The 18525-nt window shown below is 59.9% G+C and overlaps 1 protein-coding gene and 1 gene segment (V, D, J or C); both read left to right on the top strand.

Moving 5' to 3' along the window:
• The window catches only part of LOC396781 (IgG heavy chain), a 79435-nt gene that overhangs the window by 12952 nt on the left and 47958 nt on the right, over nucleotides 1–18525 (top strand). The gene's annotated exons all lie outside the window — the stretch shown is intronic.
• On the top strand, nucleotides 569–8342 carry LOC106508719 (immunoglobulin heavy constant delta-like). The segment is given in 6 exon segments: nucleotides 569–971; nucleotides 1159–1248; nucleotides 3055–3378; nucleotides 3571–3900; nucleotides 7640–7782; nucleotides 8063–8342. Coding segments are annotated over 6 exon segments (1299 nt in total).

The following is an 18525-nucleotide window of genomic DNA, read 5'->3' as shown; positions in this document are numbered from 1 at the left end:
TGGGCTGGCCTGTGTAGACTGGGCTTGACTGGGCTGAGCTGGGCTGCACTGGGAAGAGCTAGTTGAACTAGGCTGGACTGGCCTGGCTCTGCTGGGCTGAGCAGGGCTAGGCTGACATGGGTTTATGTGGGCTGAGCTGGGAATGGCCCGGGCTGGGCTGACCTGGGCTGAGCTGAGCTAGGCTGAGCTGAGTTGAATTGGGTTAAGCTGGGCTGAGCTGGGCTGAGCCAGGTGGGACTGGGTTACCCTGGGCCACACTGGGCTGAGCTGGGCGGAGCTCGATTAACCCGGTCAGGCTGAGTCGGGTCCAGCAGACATGCGCTGGCCAGGCTGGCTTGACCTGGACACCTTCGATGAGCTGCCTTGGGATGGTTCACCTCAGCTGAGCCAGGTGGCTCCAGCTGGGCTGAGCTGGTGACCCTGGGTGACCTCGGTGACCAGGTTGTCCTGAGTCCGGGCCAAGCCGAGGCTGCATCAGACTCGCTGGACCCAAGGCCTGGGCCCCGGCTGGCCAAGCCAGGGGCGGTGAAGGCTGGGCTGGCAGGACTGTCCCGGAAGGCAGGTGCACATGGAGCCGCCCGGACCCCGACCGGCAGGACCTGGAAAAACGCCTCTCACTCCCCTTTCTCTTCTGTCCCCTCTCGGGTCCTCAGAGCGCCAGTCTGCCCCGAGTCTCTTCCCCCTCGTCTCCTGCGTCAGCCCCCCGTCCGATGAGAGCCTGGTGGCCCTGGGCTGCCTGGCCCGGGACTTCCTGCCCAGCTCCGTCACCTTCTCCTGGAACTACAAGAACAGCAGCAAGGTCAGCAGCCAGAACATCCAGGACTTCCCGTCCGTCCTGAGAGGCGGCAAGTACTTGGCCTCCTCCCGGGTGCTCCTACCCTCTGTGAGCATCCCCCAGGACCCAGAGGCCTTCCTGGTGTGCGAGGTCCAGCACCCCAGTGGCACCAAGTCCGTGTCCATCTCTGGGCCAGGTGAGCTGGGCTCCCCCTGTGGCTGTGGCGGGGGCGGGGCTGGGCGGGACCCCACTGCCCCATCCTGCTTGCCACAGACACCCCCACCCCATCCCTTCCGGTTCACCATGCAGCCGCCCCCCCCCGCACCCCCCCCCCCGCCGATGGACAGCCCGCCCCTCACCTGCTCCTGTGCCTCTGATTTCAGCATCTCGGCAGCTCCCAGCCCCTGCAGGGACCCCTGGGCCAACCCTGTCAACGGTCTCCACCAAAGCCCTCACCACGCCAAGGATCCCAGGTTAGCAACCCCCATCCCTGCGTCCCCCCACCTGCCTGCCTCTCCCTCGGCTGCCTCCTGCAGGCAGCCCTCCAGGACGTCTCCTGCGAGTCTTTGAGGCACATGCAGAGTCAGGAAGGGTGGGCACTAAACTCAGGGGCACCTACTGAGCACCAGGTCTGGGCTGGGCACTGGCAGATGCCACCTCAGGGCCCGCTGTGGCCACCAGCCCCTCATGAGTGGACAACCTGCCCTGGTCTCCGTGAGGGGCACAGGGAGGGGGACTCCACAGGCCAGCTCCGGACTCCCCTGGCCCAGCTGAGGGCTGAGCCGTGAGGTCGCATGGGGCTCACGTGGGCCCTCACTGCCAAGGTAGCCAGGGGTGTGCAGCGGAGCCCCGTGCCCTCCAGAAACATAGGTGCCGAGGAGTGGTGGTAGCTGGCCCAGGCACCCACCAGGCAGGATCCAGGCGAGAGCCGCCCTCGCTGGCACCTCCACCTCGTCCAGGCTCTGGGAGCTGGGGTCTGGCTCGGGCCAGGGTCACACCTCCCCCCGCGTCCTGCTCCGAGAAAGCAGCAAGCCACGGTGGCAGAGGCAGCTGGTCAGATGCAGCACGGCGGCTCCCGCGCCAGCCCTCTGGATGCTGCTGACACCCAAGGAAAGTGACGGCAGCCTGCCCTGCGGTGGCATCTCCCTGGGGGCCCCTCCCCCCAGCTTGTTGGTCGAGATGCTCACACCCCAGGCCAGAATCTGCGCCCGCCGTGCGTGTCCAAACCCCGCCAGGCCCTGAGCTCGGGGCTGACGGGTCAAGCACACGGGACACCGAGCGGTCAGGAGAGAAGCCAGCCCTCCAGAAGAGAAGGTGGCCCGGGGCGGGCGTGCAGTCAGGGCTCTCCCGAGGGGGGCAAGCCAGCCTGTTGAGACCCGAAGCCAAAGCTCCTGGGGGGGCGAGGGCGGAGCCCCAAGGAGACAGGTGGCCCGCCCTGCTCTGGGGCGGCATGTTCTCCTGTCCAAGACGATCTGCTTGGGACAGGCCTGACGTGCGCTGGGGTCGCAGGCCAGGCCCCCCTGGGAGGGCCCCGCTGCCAGGACAGGCCGCAGGCCAGATGCAGCCCAGAGCGCGCTCCGCACCGGGAATGGCCTTTGCAGTTCTAGAGGGATGGACGGGGAGGTGTGGGGGGCAGATGGAAACCCAGTGTAGCTGCAAAGCCCAAGAGCTTTACCGCCCGGCCCCTCACAGAAGACGAGGGCTGGCCCCGGGCCTCGACGCTCTGTGGTCCTGCCACTTAGGGGCCGTTCCCGCCCTAGACTCTAGAGGTGATTCTTGCATGGGTGCCCTTGGGCGCAGATGCTCGGAACCAGCCAGCAGGCAGCCAGGGTCCCGCGAGAGGCAGGAGGCACACCCGGGGAGCCCCGAGAGGGCACAAGGGGCTGTTGGGGGGGCTGGGAGGCCACAGCCCCACCGTCTGTGGAGCCGGGGGCAGAACCCGACCCACCCCCGTTCCCCGCAGTGCGGTCCACTGTCCGCGGCCAGCCAGGAGCCCAGACACAGGAGCCCCCAGAGGGCCCCCGCGGAGGTCAGACCCCTGGGGCACCGAGCCGGGGGAGGAGGGCCGCGAACGTCCAGAGGGCAGCAGAGAGGGCTGGCCTGGGAGCAAGACCCCAGCCCGGCGACAGGAGGGCCAGCTGCTCGTGGCACTTCTGGAAGCAAAGACGGCTGGGTGGGCTCTGGGGACAGGGCAGGCCTGGGGCCAGGTGGCGACGGAAAACACCCAGGAGCCCCTGGCCACCCCCGCTCAGCCTCACTGACCTTCCCTCTCCCCGCAGCGTGTCAGAACCACACCCGCCCTCCCAGCGTCTACCTGCTCCTCCCCCCGCTGCAGGGCCTGTGGCTGCGGGCTGAGGCTACATTCACCTGCCTGGCGGTGGGGCAGGACCTGCAGGAGGCCCGCCTGTCTTGGGCCGTGGCCGAGGAGCCCCAAGAGGGGCGCATGGAGGAGGGGCCCACGGAACATACCAACGGCTCCTGGAGCCTGAGCAGCCGCCTTGCCCTGCCCAGGTCCTCGTGGGCCGCGGGCGCCCCCGTCACCTGCAGGCTGAGCGGCCCCGGCCTGCGGTCCCTGGTGACCGCGGAGGCTCGGAGAGAACATGGTGAGCTCAGCCCCCCAGGCGGGGAGGTGGGAGGCCGCGGGCCCCGTGCGCCCCACACCGCAGCCGGCCCAGCCTCTCCTCTGGCTGCCTCCTTTCACGAGGGCACGGCCGGGGGTGGGACCCACTGCGGCCCCGCTGCCCCGCTTCCCGATGCCTCTGGCCCCCCGAGCCTGACCCAGCTTCTGCCCGCAGCCGCCTTGGCGCCCAGCAACCTGGCCGTCCGTGTCCTGACAGCACCCGGCCCGCTCGCTTTCACCAAGGCCGCCTCCTGGCTCCTGTGCGAGGTGTCCAGCTTCTCGCCCCTGGACATCCTCCTCACCTGGCTGGAGGGCCAGCAAGAGGTAGACCCGTCTTGGTTTGCCACCGCGCGGCCCGCGGCCCAGCCTGGGAACCCCACGTTCCGTACCTGGAGCGTCCTGCGCGTCCCGGCCTCCCCGGGCCATCAGGACGCCACCTACACCTGTGTGGTCGGGCACGAGGCCTCCCGGACGCTGCTCAACGCAAGCTGGAGACTGGACACAGGTGAGAAACCCCCGGCCTCAGGGCTCCAGTCCCTGCTGCACACAGACACGGGGCTGAGGGGCCATGCGGGAGCCCCCAGAAGAGCCGGGTGGTGGGAAGCTCGGGCTGCTCCAAGGGTCTGCACCCCCTGTCAGGACGGCCCCGCCCAGCCCGCTCTGAGGCTGGAGGGCACGTCCCCTGAACTGGGGGCTCTAGGCACCCTGGCGTGCCCACAGCAGGCCCTGACCACACGCTGCTGACGGGGACAGTGGAACAGATATCCGTCAGAGGAGGGACTCGAGTGGGGGACGGGGCTCACCCTCCGAGGCGTCCAGCCAGGCCTCCCTGGCAGCCCCGTCGGAGTGCAGCGCCCAGAGCAGAGCCCCTCCCTGCCTATCCCAGCTCCGAGGGGACAGTGGTGGGCAGGCTGGGCCAGGCAGACAGCAGACGCACAGGGCAGCACTAGCTGGAGCGTGGGGCCCAGGCCACCCAGCGGAAGCCAGGCAGAGGCAGAGGCCCCGTGGGGGCCCAATCGGCAAGGGGGGTGGTCAGGGGCAGGGAGCTCAGGTTCTGCGGGTCAGGGGCCTTGCCAGAGTGCAACAGACGTCCAGATGGCACAGTACCCCGATGTCTCCCAGGGAAGCCCGGCAGTGGCTGTGTCCTGGTGGGCAGCACCCCAGCCCACCTGCCTGCCCCTGAGTTCCAGCCCAGGCCCTTGCTGCCCACCTGGAGCCGGGACCCTCTGGCCACAGCCCACTTCTGGGTGCCATCTGTGCTGGGCCACCTGTTGTGGCTCGTGTCCTGGGAAGGCGGCAGAGGGCCCCTGAGGGCTCCTCGAGGGCCAGGCCCTCCACACCCAGCAGACTGGCCACCCAGGGCACAGGACCTACCCAGGCTCTCCACGGGCTCATGTCACTGGGGTGGCACCCTCCAGAGCCCTCACATCCCACAGGGGCCAGAGCCACGTCCACCGGCCAGAGCCGCACTCTGGAGACGGGGCGGGCAGCAGAGGCAGTCCGTCCCCAGGGCCCCCTGCAGCATGGGTAAGGACATCTGAGCCAGGGCAAGCAGCTGGGGCCTCGCTGCCTGGCACGAGGGGCCCAGAAGGTGGAGGGTGGCAGAGCTGCTCCCTGCCTGAGGCAGCCTCCCCCTCTGCCAGGCAAGTACCCGCCTCACCCGGCCCGGTTGTGGCTTTGCTGCCTTGAGGAGCACTGCAGCTTTCCCCAAAGGACCCCCACGGTCCCCCCAGCCCACATCCAAGGCCACCCCTCCCTCTGCACTCCAGGGCCAGCCCACCACCCTCCCCTCTTCCCAAAGGAAGTAAGTCCTGCTGCGTGCTGGGCCCAGGCCCGGCACCAGTGGCCCACACCACAAGCACAGCACCTGGGGTCATTGCCCTTATAAAGCAACAGCTGGAAGGTGGCCCCACACAGGCCCCTTGCCTCTCCTCCCGGCCTGGTCCTGCTCCCTGGCCCCGGCGCTCCTCGGCCCTCGCACCCACCCCCTCAAGAGGGCCGCACAAACCACCGGTCCCACAAACCAAAACTAGGGCACCTCGCCCTGCCGTCACCCTCGCAGCCAGGCAACCCCGACTCCCCAACATACGGAAGCCTCCTGCTTCTCTTCGCTGACCCCACCCACTCCCGCCCCCCTGCTGGTCTCACTGCCAGCCCCGCCCGCCCCTGTCCCTCAGGGCCTGCTTCCACTTAGGATGTAAAAGATACTGAGACAGCCACTCGCGCAGTACCAAAAGGACACCACCAAGAAAATTGTGAAAGTCATATTCATTTAAAGCCACTGAAGAGCTAAGGACTCACAGAAGCCCAACTGACCTAAATTCCTGGCCTGGTAGTTTCGCCTCCTCCCCAGCACCGGTGGACAGAGCCCTGGGCATCCACGAGAGAGGAGCCTGAGGGAATCAGCCGAGATGCGGCACCTTCATGGGCTGCCCTGGGGCAGGGGAGACTCGGACGAGCCCCAGAAAAGCCCCTTCACCCGCTGATCCCCTGCCCCCCAGGACCTCTGCTGATCCAGCAGCGGCTAGGAGCAGAATGGAAAGCCAGCAAGAGAGCTCCAGCCTCGCCTGAGGCTTAGAGCCCAAAGCCCCACCCAAACACTTAGAGCCGGGAACCGAGGATCCCGCCCCACAGCCCGACTCCGCTCCTGGCGAAAACGATGAACCCTCACCCCCAGCCCAAGAGAGGACAGTGTGCGCCCGCTCGCTCCCTGCAAGTCCACTTGCTGCTCTCTGCCCAGCACACCAGCCAGTGCTTCTGAGACATGCGAAGGAGACACCTGTCATCAAAATAAAAAACAGCAAATAGAATCAGCCCCGCAGGTGACCCCGATGTTGGCATTAAAACACTTTGATCATGTTACCGCCCCCAAGCTTAAACTCTTTTTATGGCTGCTTCTTCCCTAAGCAAAACTTCCAGATCTTGTCCCAGGTTTTTCAGTCTCTGCCTGATGGACGGCACGCTGCCTCCGTCAAGGGGGGGGCGGGGGGGTGGGCATGACCTCCCTGCCCTGCACTTCTGCTCCCACTGCCTCTCCCGCCCCAAGCCTTCCCACCCTCTCATCTGGCCAGCGTCTGTGCATCACTCACACGAACCGTCTGTGTGCCTGAGAAGACGTCCCTGGCCTCCAGCGTGGGTGACCGGGGACTTGGCACAGCTGGCCTCTCCCTGGACGGCACACACCCTGGGGGTCTCTCACCAGGGTTAGCTCTCCCACCGACCCCCGGACCACTCACCGCTGCATTCCGAGTGTCTAGAGCAGGCCCCTTCAAGTTCTCTGCTGCAGAAGACAGCGGCCTTTTCAAATTTTTCCAATTAGTCATCGGCCTGTACCCGTGTAGACTGCAATAGCGACTAATCACTAGGAAATGAGGCAGAGACAAAGATGTGCTGATGTTTATTATTAGATTAACAGCTGCTGTAAAACGTTTCCAGAGCACGCGGCTCCCATACCTATGTCCCATGCCCTGTGACCCCGGTTCCTGGCCGGCAGCACCGGCAGACCCACTTCGGGTAGCTCTGGTCAAGCACGAGGTAGCCCCGCCTCAGATGCTCCTGGAAAGAATGACGAGGACGTTCCGGGATGTGGGACGGGCCCCAGGACTCCGCGCTCCTACCTCTGCTCACGGGCGTCCTGCCGGATTCCAGGGTGCTCCCCGCAGAGGCGGGTGGTCCTGGGCCTGGACAGCAGCACCCTGCCTGTCCTGGCCCCCAACTCGAAGCTCCCGCGGGACTGACTTGGTTTTTCTTTCTCGGCCACGGGGCGAAAGCCCCGAGTCCTAACCGCTGGACCACCAGGGAACTCCCAGGAATGACATTTTGATCCACTTTGCTGAACGAACCTTGTTCTTGGGAAAGGTCACCAGTCGACCCGGACCCAGCTGACGCTGCAGACACAGGCAGTCATGATGCTGCCCCCCACCCTGCCGCCCGCCTGGCTGGCACCGTCTTGTCTTTCTGCCCTCACCCAGCAGCCACCTGGTCCCGTGTGTCCACACCAGCGTCAGCGGCACCACCCCCTGACGCCACATCACACTGGCATGAAGGCTTCCGTGTGAGCGAGTTTGCTTCTGGTCCAGCTGCCCCTCTGGGCGCTGAGACCCGTAGGGCCCAGCACAGCCTGGCAGGGAGAAGCCCGTAGGCACACACTGCCCAGGATAGTGGGAGCGCCCCGGGCAGCGCCCCTTGCATGTGCCAGCGTGGGCACAGGGCCGACCTTCTGACTGGCACTGGCTCCTCCCCAGGTCTGGCCACCTTGACCCCAGGCAGCCAGGACGAGGGCAGCGATGACTACGTGGACCTGGAGGACGCGGGCCGCCTGTGGCTCACCTTCACAGTCCTCTTCCTCGTCACTCTGCTCTACAGCGGCTTCGTCACCTTCCTCAAGGTGGGTGGGACGGCCTGGCTGGGCAGCCGACGCCTCCGTGCCCAGGGACTCTGACGGGCACCGGGAGGGACATGCGAGCGGACAACGACCACAGCCAGGGGGACCCACCTGAGCTTCTCGGCCCTCCGTCCACCCACAGCCCCCCGGAGTAGAGCTGGCCCCCCGACCCCTCGGGTGGGACCCTGACCCGGCGGGGCCAGCCCTGGAGCCCTGCTCCCAGTGCCCACCTCTGCGAGCCCTGCCCGCCTGCCCCTTCCTCACCCCAGTGCTCTCCCCGCAGGTGAAGTAGCCCCCGGCGAGCAGACGACTGTGCCGCAGAGAGGGACGCTCCGCCTCCACGCTGGCTGTTGCCACCAGAGGACAGAGGGGCCCCGCCTGCCTCCGCCCTGCGCACCGAGGCCCTCCAGCCCCATCTCTGCCCCAACCCCGGCCCCAGCCCACCGGGACCCCAGCCCCACCCCGGAGAGGCCAGCACCTCGAGGCAAGAGCCAGGGCCCCAGGCTGCAGCCCCCGCCTTCCCACCCACGGTCCAGCCCCATAAACAGCTTTGGCTCATTTCATCCGCCTCCTGTTTCTGTGTCCCAGCCGTGTGGCTCTTGCCAGGTCAGACCCAGGAGGCGGAGATCACACATCTGAGAGAGGGTGGGGCCGCAGGGACCAGGCACGAGGCAGGGATGGCCACAGTGAGGAGGGCACTGCAGGACACAGGCTGACGCCTGCTCCCCACCCAGGCACACGTGCACACACACGTGCACACACATGCACTCCTCATACCCAGGCATGTGTGCCCCTCCGTATGCTCACGTGGGACCACACCCGGCAAGCACACCCTCATGCGTGAAAACACATGCAAATGCAGGGGCACGTACACATGGACACGTGTGCACAGGCCTGCACACGCACACACGCATGCACATGCGTGCTCATGCACCGCACACGCATTGTGTCAGGAGTGGGAGCGGCTGGGCTCACGGAGCCCAGTGGGCCTGGTGCCACCCCCCCATCTGCACAGCTCTGGCAGCCCCCGAGCCCTCTGAGGTCCCCACTCCTGCCTCATGCAGAGCCGGCTGAGTAGACCAAGTGCTGCCTGAAGGGGCTTGGGGAAGATGCTGGCCCTGGTCAGTGCCCAGTCACTTTCAGCCCCCTGCTGTCACCCAGAGTCCCTGCAGCAGGCAAGGGTCTGGGCCTGGCCCCCATCAGCAGCGGTCCTTCTCATCCCGCCAGGCAGGGAACGAGCGGGGAGGCCAGTGTGGTGCAACCTGCCAGGTTGCCAGCCTGGGGCCGACCCTCATGGGCCTACCCCCGCAGGCCCAGGGAGCAGTGAGGCGGTCTGCGCCAAGGTCACCCCCTCTCCGGCCACCTCCCACGCAGGGCGCTGTGGTCCCACTCCCCGCGTTGCTCCTGGACGCCAGGCGGTTGGGTCCCCTCGGCCCCACCCACACTCCCTGCCTGGCCCGTGGCCCAATAGCATCTGTCCATGGCGTCCACTTCCCTCTCATCCCCAGATACCGGCCTTACTCCTGCACTGGCACTGGGGGTGGCCTCAGCGCCCCCTCGGCTGGACATCTGGCCAAAGACGTCCGGCCCGACCCCTACGGCCTCAGAGCGGAGGCTGTGTGGACGCAGCGTCTGGGGTCTGAGACGACAGGGGCTCTGGTTTCTCGGCAGGCCCAGTGTTGCTGCAAGGTCCTCACAGGAGGGCAGGGGGAGCCTCGACACGGAGGCAGGATGCCGCGCTGCCGGCTTTAAAGCAGGAGGGTACGGCCCCGAGCCGAGGGGGCAGCTCTGGCCTGCCCAGGCCCGCCCAGCCTGCAGACCCGGAGAGGACGCGTGTTGGCCATCCCTGGCTGTGGCAGCTGCAGAAGCTCAAACACCCACTGGCCCTCCGGGCCAGCCCCCCGCGGCGGCTCAGGTCCCAGCATTCCCCGCAGTGCTGCACAGCGTCCACCCAGGAAGGCGCACTTCCCGCGCTGGCAGGCCCACCGCCGCGGCCAGGGCTGTGCCATGCGTCCGGGTCCTCGGCGGCACGCGCCGGGGTCTCCCCCGCCCCGCCCCGGCCTTGGCCTCTGCAGCCTCTCCACCCCGCCAGCAGGGCGGCCCTGTCTCAAGGTCTCTGAGAGGCCGCAGCTCGCCCACGACCAAAAGGCCTCACATTTCATCAGAAATTCGCACCCAGGTCCTGGGGGCCTCGTGGTGCCCTGAGCCCACCCTGGGCTCCTGCCCTCCACCCCGCCTCCTCCAAGCCGGGCCTCCTCTGCTGTCCCCGCCCAGAGACCTCCGCCCAGGCTCTGGAGGCTCCCGCCCTCGTCCCCCCAGGTCTTCGCAGGAAGCCCACCCCCACCGCCCTGATGAGAACGGCAGCCGCCCTCCCCTTCCCCAGGGGCGCCCTGCTCCGGCCCCTCCGAGGTTCTCGTGCTCGTGATGCTGTCGGTGGCTCCTTTCTCTTTCCCCAGAAGGCGAACTCCAAGTGACGGGGTTTCCGTCGCCCCCTGACCCGCCCCCGCACGTGGCACAGAGCCCGTGCCCACCGGCACCAACGGACGTTCACCGAGGAACCGAGACGGGCGCCTCGGGCACAGAGCGCGACACGGGGAGTGACCCCAGAGTAGCTTCCTTTCGAGAGGACCCCTCGCCCTCCTTCCCATCTCAGTGAGCGACCCCCTCAAGGCTGGCTCCAAGGCCAGCTTCGCCCCCGCCCCAGCCCACGCCCGGCAAGGTCTCTAAAGCCTGCACCTGTCCCAGCAGCGCAGGCTCAAGCCCACTGGCGAGCTCTCGTGACGCCAAGAATGACATTGACATTTCATGCCTGGCCCAGGAGCCTGGGCCCCGGCCACCACAGCACCCTGCTCGTGGCGGTCCCCATCTGGTCCCGCTTTGCAGGACTGCCTCTCCCTGGGGGGGCCCTTGGGTCGGCCCGCCTCCAGTCCAGACAGCAGCGGCAGTACAGCCCCGCATCTGCACCAGCTAAGGGACGCGTGCAGGAAGAAAGCAACAGGCAGGCTGGTGGGGTGAGGGGCCTCGGAGGCTCCGTGTGGGCATTGCACCCGGGCCCGAGCACGGCGGCTCCGTGGCAGCACCCGTGCAGTCACGGCGCCTCCCGGCCGGCCGCCTAGGGCTTGCACCTCGGAGCCCCATCCGCAGGCCCTGGGGGCCAGGAGGGTGTTGGGCACCAAAGCTCACGACCACAGTCCCCTGAGCAGGCTGGGTGCTGGCCGGCTCCGGGGGGGTCTGTGCTTGCGCTTCTTTCTGTCCAGGAAACATTTCCAGGAAATGCCCTAAAGCAGCTGTGAGGCTCACTGTGGTCCACAAACACCCCCGCACACCCCCCCAACACCTAACGGCAGCCGGACCGCAGCCCTGGCGCCTGCCAGGTGGACTCAGCCCGCCTTCCCCCAGGTCTTCCGCAGAAACACCCAGCGAGCCGCCCTCGGCAGACTTCCCCTTTTTATCTGAAATAACCATCCGTTCGCCCTGCCGACTGCCGAGGCCTATCTGCCAGAGGCCTGTGGCGGCCCTGAGGCCCACCTCTGCCGTTTCCCTCACAAGGCTGTGTTGGTGGCCTTCCTGGCACCGCAGCTGAGGGCCCCCACTCAACCCGCGACGGGCGGGCCGCAGGCCATTAACCTGCACGCTCTGCAGCCTGCCCGGAGCCCCGCCTCTAGGGCAGAAACATCTGTTTCCAGCTGTGCTAACAGACGGGACGCGTCTGCCCTCCCACACCTAAATCAAGGCTTGACAAGCTGGCCCCAGGGTGTGGAATTCACCTCCCAGCCACCTGCAGGGGGCCCAACAGACCACCCCTACCGTGGTGTGTTGGGAGAAGGGTCTGAGCCAGTCCTGCCCCCCAAGGCTCGTGGGCTGAGGCCTCCCCCAGCATGGGTGGAAACCAGGCTATGCTCTCCAGCCATGGCCCTATGTCCCCTCCCAGCCCAGGGCCAGGCCTGTGTCTGCTGAGCCCATTCCAGAGGACACGGCTGGGACGAGGCGTCCGAAGAGAGCTGGGAGACGGCAAGAGCAAAGAGACAGGCCCCTGCTGTCACTGTCAGGCCCAGAGCAGACTCAGGACCAGCTCCGAGGCGAATCACAAATCAGACCAGAGGGAAGGGTGGGAAATGAAGCTTTCTCCCCGCGCGAGTGTGACGCCAAGGCCTGGAACGTTAAAAAATAGCATTGATAGATTAGCCTAGAGGAAGAAAACTCTCAAATCTACTAGGATTAAAGCACAGGCAACAAAGTTAAGTAACATGCGAGAGAGAACAGCCAAAATACGCAACGGAGTCTGTGTCCGTCCAGGTTCTTCAGAGACTCGGCATCCGAGGTAGATGGATAGACGATGTCCACGTGGTCTTGACAAACAGACGGAGGAGGAGAGAAGCTTTCAGGACTTGCACCCCGTGACTCTGAAGGCTTGGAGAGTCCCAGGCCTGCAGGGCAGGCCAGTAGCCCAGACACCCAGGAAAGAATGGCTGTTGCAGTCTGAGTCCAAAGGCGGGTTGCAGGCAGAAGGCCCCTCCTCGGGCGACTGCCGTCTTTTCTCTCCTGCGGCCTCAGCCCAGGAGATGAGGTCACACATAGGACCAGCTGACTGACCCGGTGTCATTTAGTGATTTAAACGTTAACCACATTTTTCAAATATCTTCACTCTCTGAACCACTGTTGACCAAATATCTGAGCACCATGCCCTGGACAAGTAAAAACTGACCATCGCAGAGTCCAACCAGATGAATGCTGGGAAAACGCAATGAATGGGACAAACTGGACCATCAAGGGCAAGTTTTCAGCAGAAAGTAGGGAGTGGGAGGAGCTCCCGTTGTGAGGACATGGGTTGGACCCCTGGCCTGGCTCAGGGGGTTAAGGATCTGGCGTTGCTGTGAGCTGTGGTGCAAGTCACAGACACGGCTCAGATCCCACCTTGGTGTGGCTGTGGTGTAGGCTGGCAGTTACAACGCCAATTCCACCCCTAGCCTGGGAATTTCCATATGCCGCACAGCACGGCCCGAAAAAGACACACAAAAAAAAAGTAGGGAGAGGGAGATCATTTCTCGTGGGCTGTAAACAACAAATAAGCAACAAAACACGTGAAATTGTTGAAAGTACAAATAGTCAGAGAAAATTGACCCAAACAATGGACCACCCATTCAGGTGGCCGTTTGAGCTGCCCGTTCGAGATCCAGGACGGGATGCGGGGGTGGGATGCTGCCTTCACACCAGGCCTGGAGCCCAGGAAGCAGTCAGAGGGGAGGAGCAAGTCAGGGACCCTCAGCACTGGGGTGTTGATGCCAGGACTGGCTGGCGCCAAGGAAGGGCTGCAGAGGGAGAAGGCCACGGCGCCAGGCGGGAGGAGGGAGGATGCGGCGTCTGAAGCCGGAAGCAGGAGTCGGGGAGGGAGAGGCGAGGGGGCACAGCGGTGGGGCGGGGGAAGGAAGGGTGCCACCTTCGCCGTGCCTGATGTGCTCCTGCAGAGGTCGAAGGGGTCCAGCTGGTCTCTGAAGCATGGCCTTGCTGGCGAGGTGGCCGAGACCTTGCTCGGGTAGGTCCAAGAAGGACAGGGAGGGTGCAGTAGTCCTAAGAGCAGGGTCCACCCGCGGGGCCAGAGCCTGCACCCCGTCAAACACACAGGGTCTGCTGGGCTGTAGGGAAACTGCAGGGTATTGAAGGCGTCAGATGGAACTCTCCAGCAGCACCGCGGATGAGACAGATGTCAGGGATGAAAGAGTGTGTGAACTCCTACCCACATCTCCCGGGTCAAATCAGAAGGGAAATCCACGGCCTTACCTGTGTGGAAAGGCGAAAGCACTGAATTAATAAAGAGCCAAAATTTGAAAGTCAGAGAACAGCAAAATAAACACAAAGAAGCAAGAGAATAATAGTATAAGCAAAAACATTTAATGTCATACAAGAGAAGAAGAAACAGGGAAGCACGACAAATCCAAAATCATTTCTTAAAAGGGACAAACCTCTGAGAAGACTAGTCAAGAACACGAGAGAGACGGCAAAAGTAAAATAAAATAAGAAATGTATATATATGTAAACAGGGATTGAAATTAGTTCTTCTAAAAAACAAAACAAAAAACCCCAAAAATGCAATCGAAACGTGGGCAGAAGACCTAAAGAGGCATTTCTCCAAAGAAGACCAACAGCACATGAAAAAAATGCTCAGCGTCACTAATTATTGGAGAAATGCAAATCAAAACTACACCGAGGTTCCACTTCACACTGGTCAGAATGGCCTTCATTAAGAAGTATACAAATGACAAGTGCTGGCGGGGCTGTGGAGAAAAGGGAGCCCTCCTGCACTGCTGGTGGGAATGGAAGCTGGTACAACCACTCTGGAGAACAGTACGGAGGCACCTCAGAAAACTAAATATAGAGCTACCATGTGACCCAGCAATCCCACTCCTGGGCATATATCTGAACAAAATTGTCATTCAAAAAGATACACACCACATCTCATCAAGTTAAAAAGCATATACGTTTTATAGAAACTCTCAGAAAGGAAAGAAGGAATGACGCCCAACGACTTCTACCAAGTCAACATGGCCTTGGCTGGAGCCAGACCACGACAGAGTGGGAAAGAAAACTATGGGACAGTGTCACTCACAAAACAAATGCACATACTTCAAAGAAAATATTAGCAAATGATTTTGCCCCTCATAAAAAAAAAATCAGATAATTCACTATGTCTAAGCCAGGTTTACCCCCAAAATCAAGGACGGTTTAACATTACAAAATCTATCACTGTCATTCAAAGCATTAACATGTTGCAGCCCAGAAACTTGGGAGTTCCTGTTGTGGCTCAGTGGTAACAAACCTGACTAGTATCCATGAGGATGCAGGTTCAATCCCTGGCCTCACTCAGGGGGTTAAGGATCTGGCATTGAAGTGAGCTGCCATGTAGGTTGCAGATGCGGTTCAGATCCCACATGGCGGTGGCTGTGCTGTAGGCCAGCAGCTGCAGCTCCAATTCAACCCCTAGCCTGGGAACTTCCATATGCCGTAGGTATGGCCTTAAAAAGCAAAAAAGAATAAATAAAAAAGTTTTTAAAAAAGGACAGAGACTTTAAGTTCACCTCAAGGGTAAAGAAATAAAGTTAAAGGAATTTAACACTCTGTTATGATAGAAACTTTTGATAAACTAAAATGCAACGGAATTCTTCGACCTGACAAAATGCATCCACCGAAAGCCTTTAAATTTTTCTTCGTAAAGGGAAGTTATTGGAAGCAACATTGTACTAGACATTTCAGTGTATTCGGTAGGACCAAAAATATGTTAAAGCATGATAACTTTCTAAATAGAAAAACGTCCAGAAGAAGATACAAAAACAATCGATATTAAAAAGAACAGATACTTAGCTACAATACCAACATACAGAAATCCAGTAGCAGACAGGAAACGTCATTTTTGTAAAGATGTCACATGCCTCTGCTTCTGCTAAAGGCGTACAGGTAACCCGGGCCAACCTCCCAGTGAGGAATACCAGAAAGCAGGGAAGACATACTTTTAAATCTTCTTAAAGGCAGTGGCAAGTTAAGAAAGGAGATTGAGATTCAGAAACGTAAACCTGGCATTTACAGCCACTTTCCCCCCAAAGGTTTTTGCTGATTCTGAAATAACCAGCAGAGATATTAGGCAGTGCTTTTGACAGTCTCATAAGCCTAGGGAGACAAAAACTTGGAGGCCAGGACCCACTAAGGGAAAGGCCCTGGTTAAGTCCCTGCACCTCGGACTAGAAGCCCACAGGCTCTCGCTATAGCAACAGGAGGAAGTAAGCCATCCCTCACAGGGGCTGAACCCGAGTGCAAGTCGTCTGACCCCAGAAGAGCTCAATCTGTGCCCTTGGGATCAAATCCCACATTCCAAAAGCCACCAAGAACGTGCCAGAAGGAGAGGAAAATCATCTCTGGGAGAGCATAACGTCACTGTAGGCTCAAATGTTCAATTCCATACTTTTGAATACAATATCTGGCGCACGATCACAAGGAACCAGACATACAAGGAGACAAAACCACATAAGGAAGAACTAACAGAAACAGAAGACAATCGGACTTCAGATTCCAGCTGTGGGAATGAACGGACACAGACTTTTAAAATGACTGTGCTGCTACACTCCAGGAGTTAAACAACAGTATGAAAATGTCCTTGGAAACTGAAAGCTATAAAAGACAACACAGAAGACTTTTTCATTTGTAATTCTAGAACTAACGTGTACAATTACATAAATTAAGAACTCAAGGAATTCCTGTCACGGCTCAGCAGAAACAAATCTGACTAGGATCCATGAGGATGCGGGTTCGATCCCTGGTCTCGCTCAGTGGGTTAATGATCTGGCGTTGCCACGCGGTGGTGTCGGTAGCAGATGCAGCTCTGACCCTGCATTGCTGTGGCTACAGGGTAGGCCAACAACTGAGCTCCATATGCCGCAGGGCAGCCCTAAAAAGACAAAACAAAACAAAACAAAACAAACCTCACTAGACAGGCTTGAGAACAAATTTAACAGGGCTGGAGAATCAGCGAGTAAATCAGAAGCCGCGTTAGAAGACAGGATCTACAATGAAGACAAGAAAACAACCACGAGACTTAGAGGACAGAGTTAAAAGAAGCAGGGATACACTAAGAAGGCCTTGAATGTGGGACTTAGAGCCCCAGGAGAATTGAGAGAGAAGACATGTTTTTAAAGGGGTAACTTCAGAAAGCTTTCTGAACTTAAGGAAAGATACACCCCCTCAATTCAAATGGAATTAAATGCACAGACACCACATCTACCCATAACATTATAAAACTACTGAATACTGGAGTTCCCTGGTGGCTCGGTAGGTTGACCATGTGACATTTCTAGAGCTGTGGCCTGGGTGCAATCCCTGGCCCGGGAAGGTCCACGTGCAGTGGACATGAACCAAGCAGCAACAATAGCAGTAACTATGGAATACTAAAGGGAAAAATTCCTGAAGGCAGCTGAAGTAAAGGAGAGACTTACACCACCTTCAGATTTGCAACAAGAAACCCAATTGAAAAATGGGCAGGAGACCTGGCTAGTCATTTCTCCAAAGAGGATGTACAGACGGCCAACAGGCAGGTGAGAAAATGCTCCACATCACCAACTATTGGACAAATGCAAATCAAAACCACATTGAGGTACCTTCACCCCAGTCGGAATGGCCATCATTAATAAGTCTACAAACAATACACGTGGAGAGGATGCGGAGAAAGGGGACCCTCCTACACTGCTGGTGGGAATGTAAATTGGTACAACACTGTGGAAAACAGTGTGGAGGCACCCCAGAAAACTAAATATAGAGCCACCATATGACCCAGCAGTCACAACCCTGGGCGTATATTGAGACAGATCTTTCATCGAAAAAGATGCATGCACCCACATGTGCATTGCGGCGCTATTCACAATAGCAAAGACATGGACACAACCTAAATGCCCATCAACAGATGGATGGATTACGACAATGTGGTGCACATACACAATGCAGTACTACTCAGACATGCAAAAGAAAACAAGAATGCCATTTGCAGCGACATGGATGGAACTAGAGACTCTCATCCTAAGTGAAGTAAGTCGGAAAGAGAAAGCCTAATACCGTATGATAGCACATATCTGGAATCGAGTACATGGCGCAAATGAACCTATCTACAGGAAAGAAACAAAGCCATTGACGTGGAGAACAGACTCGTGGTTGCAAAGGGGGAGGGGGAGAAGGAAGGAGTTGGATGGACAGGGAGTAGATTCAAACCATTGCATTAGGAGTGGATAAGCAATGAGATCCTGCTGTATAGCACAGGGAACAATATCTAGTTACTCGTGATGGAACATGATGGAGGATAATGTGAGAAAAAGACTGTGTGTGTCTATAAACACACACACACACACACACACACACACGGCTGGATCGCGTGGCTGTACAGCAGAAATTTAAAGAGCATTGTAAATAAACCATCATAGGAAAATAAACATCTTAAATTAAAAAAAGATGGACAGCTATTGTCACAACAAAAACAGTAGAATCAAGAAGATAATGAAATAATCAATAAGCCAGAAAAGCCACCCTTCAAAACTAAAGATGACTCTTCTTTTCCTCTTCTGCTTAGCTTTAATTTCCTAGGGCCACCATAACAAAGTGCCTCAACTGAGAACAGCTTAAAGCCATTCTCTCCCAGTTCTGGAAGCCAGAGATCTGAAACCAGCATGTTGATGGGGCCCCCCTCCCACTGAAGGCTCTAGGGAAGGAGGCCTCCTGGCCTCTTCTAGCCTCTGCTGGTTGTCAGCAACACTTGGCATCCTTGGGTGCAGACACACATCCCCCACCTCTGCCTCTGTCCTCCAGTGGTGTTCTCCCTGTGTCTCTGTGTCTGAATTTCCCTCTTATAAGGAGACAAGCCATACCAGGTTTAGGGCCCCTACTCAAATGTGGCCACATCATATCTTGATGACATCTGCAAGGAACCAACATTTTTAGACCCAAATATTTCCAAATATGGTCACAGTCGCAGGTTCCAGGAGGTTATGAATGGCGGGGGGGGGGGGGGAGACACAGTTCAACCAGGATAATTTCCCTTTCTGAGCAATTTGGCCCTGAAGTTGTTAGGTGGGCGGGTCTAGGTGGATGTGTGCACGGTGGGGGTTGAGAGAAACAGAAGCCCAGCGTAGGTCCCGTGTGGGTGGGACTGGGTGGCCTGAAGTGAGAAACAAGATCTTAAGCAGGAGAGAGGATTCCACCTGAGAGTGGGGGTGGGGG

The sequence above is a fragment of the Sus scrofa genome, chromosome 7 (assembly GCF_054392235.1).
Source record: "Sus scrofa isolate SSC_HxYL_T2T_F1_AM1 chromosome 7, Sscrofa_HxYL_maternal_Yorkshire_Landrace_v2.0, whole genome shotgun sequence".
In the NCBI taxonomy this organism is placed as follows: Eukaryota; Metazoa; Chordata; class Mammalia; order Artiodactyla; family Suidae; genus Sus; species Sus scrofa.
This window is presented reverse-complemented; position numbering and strand designations above follow the sequence as displayed.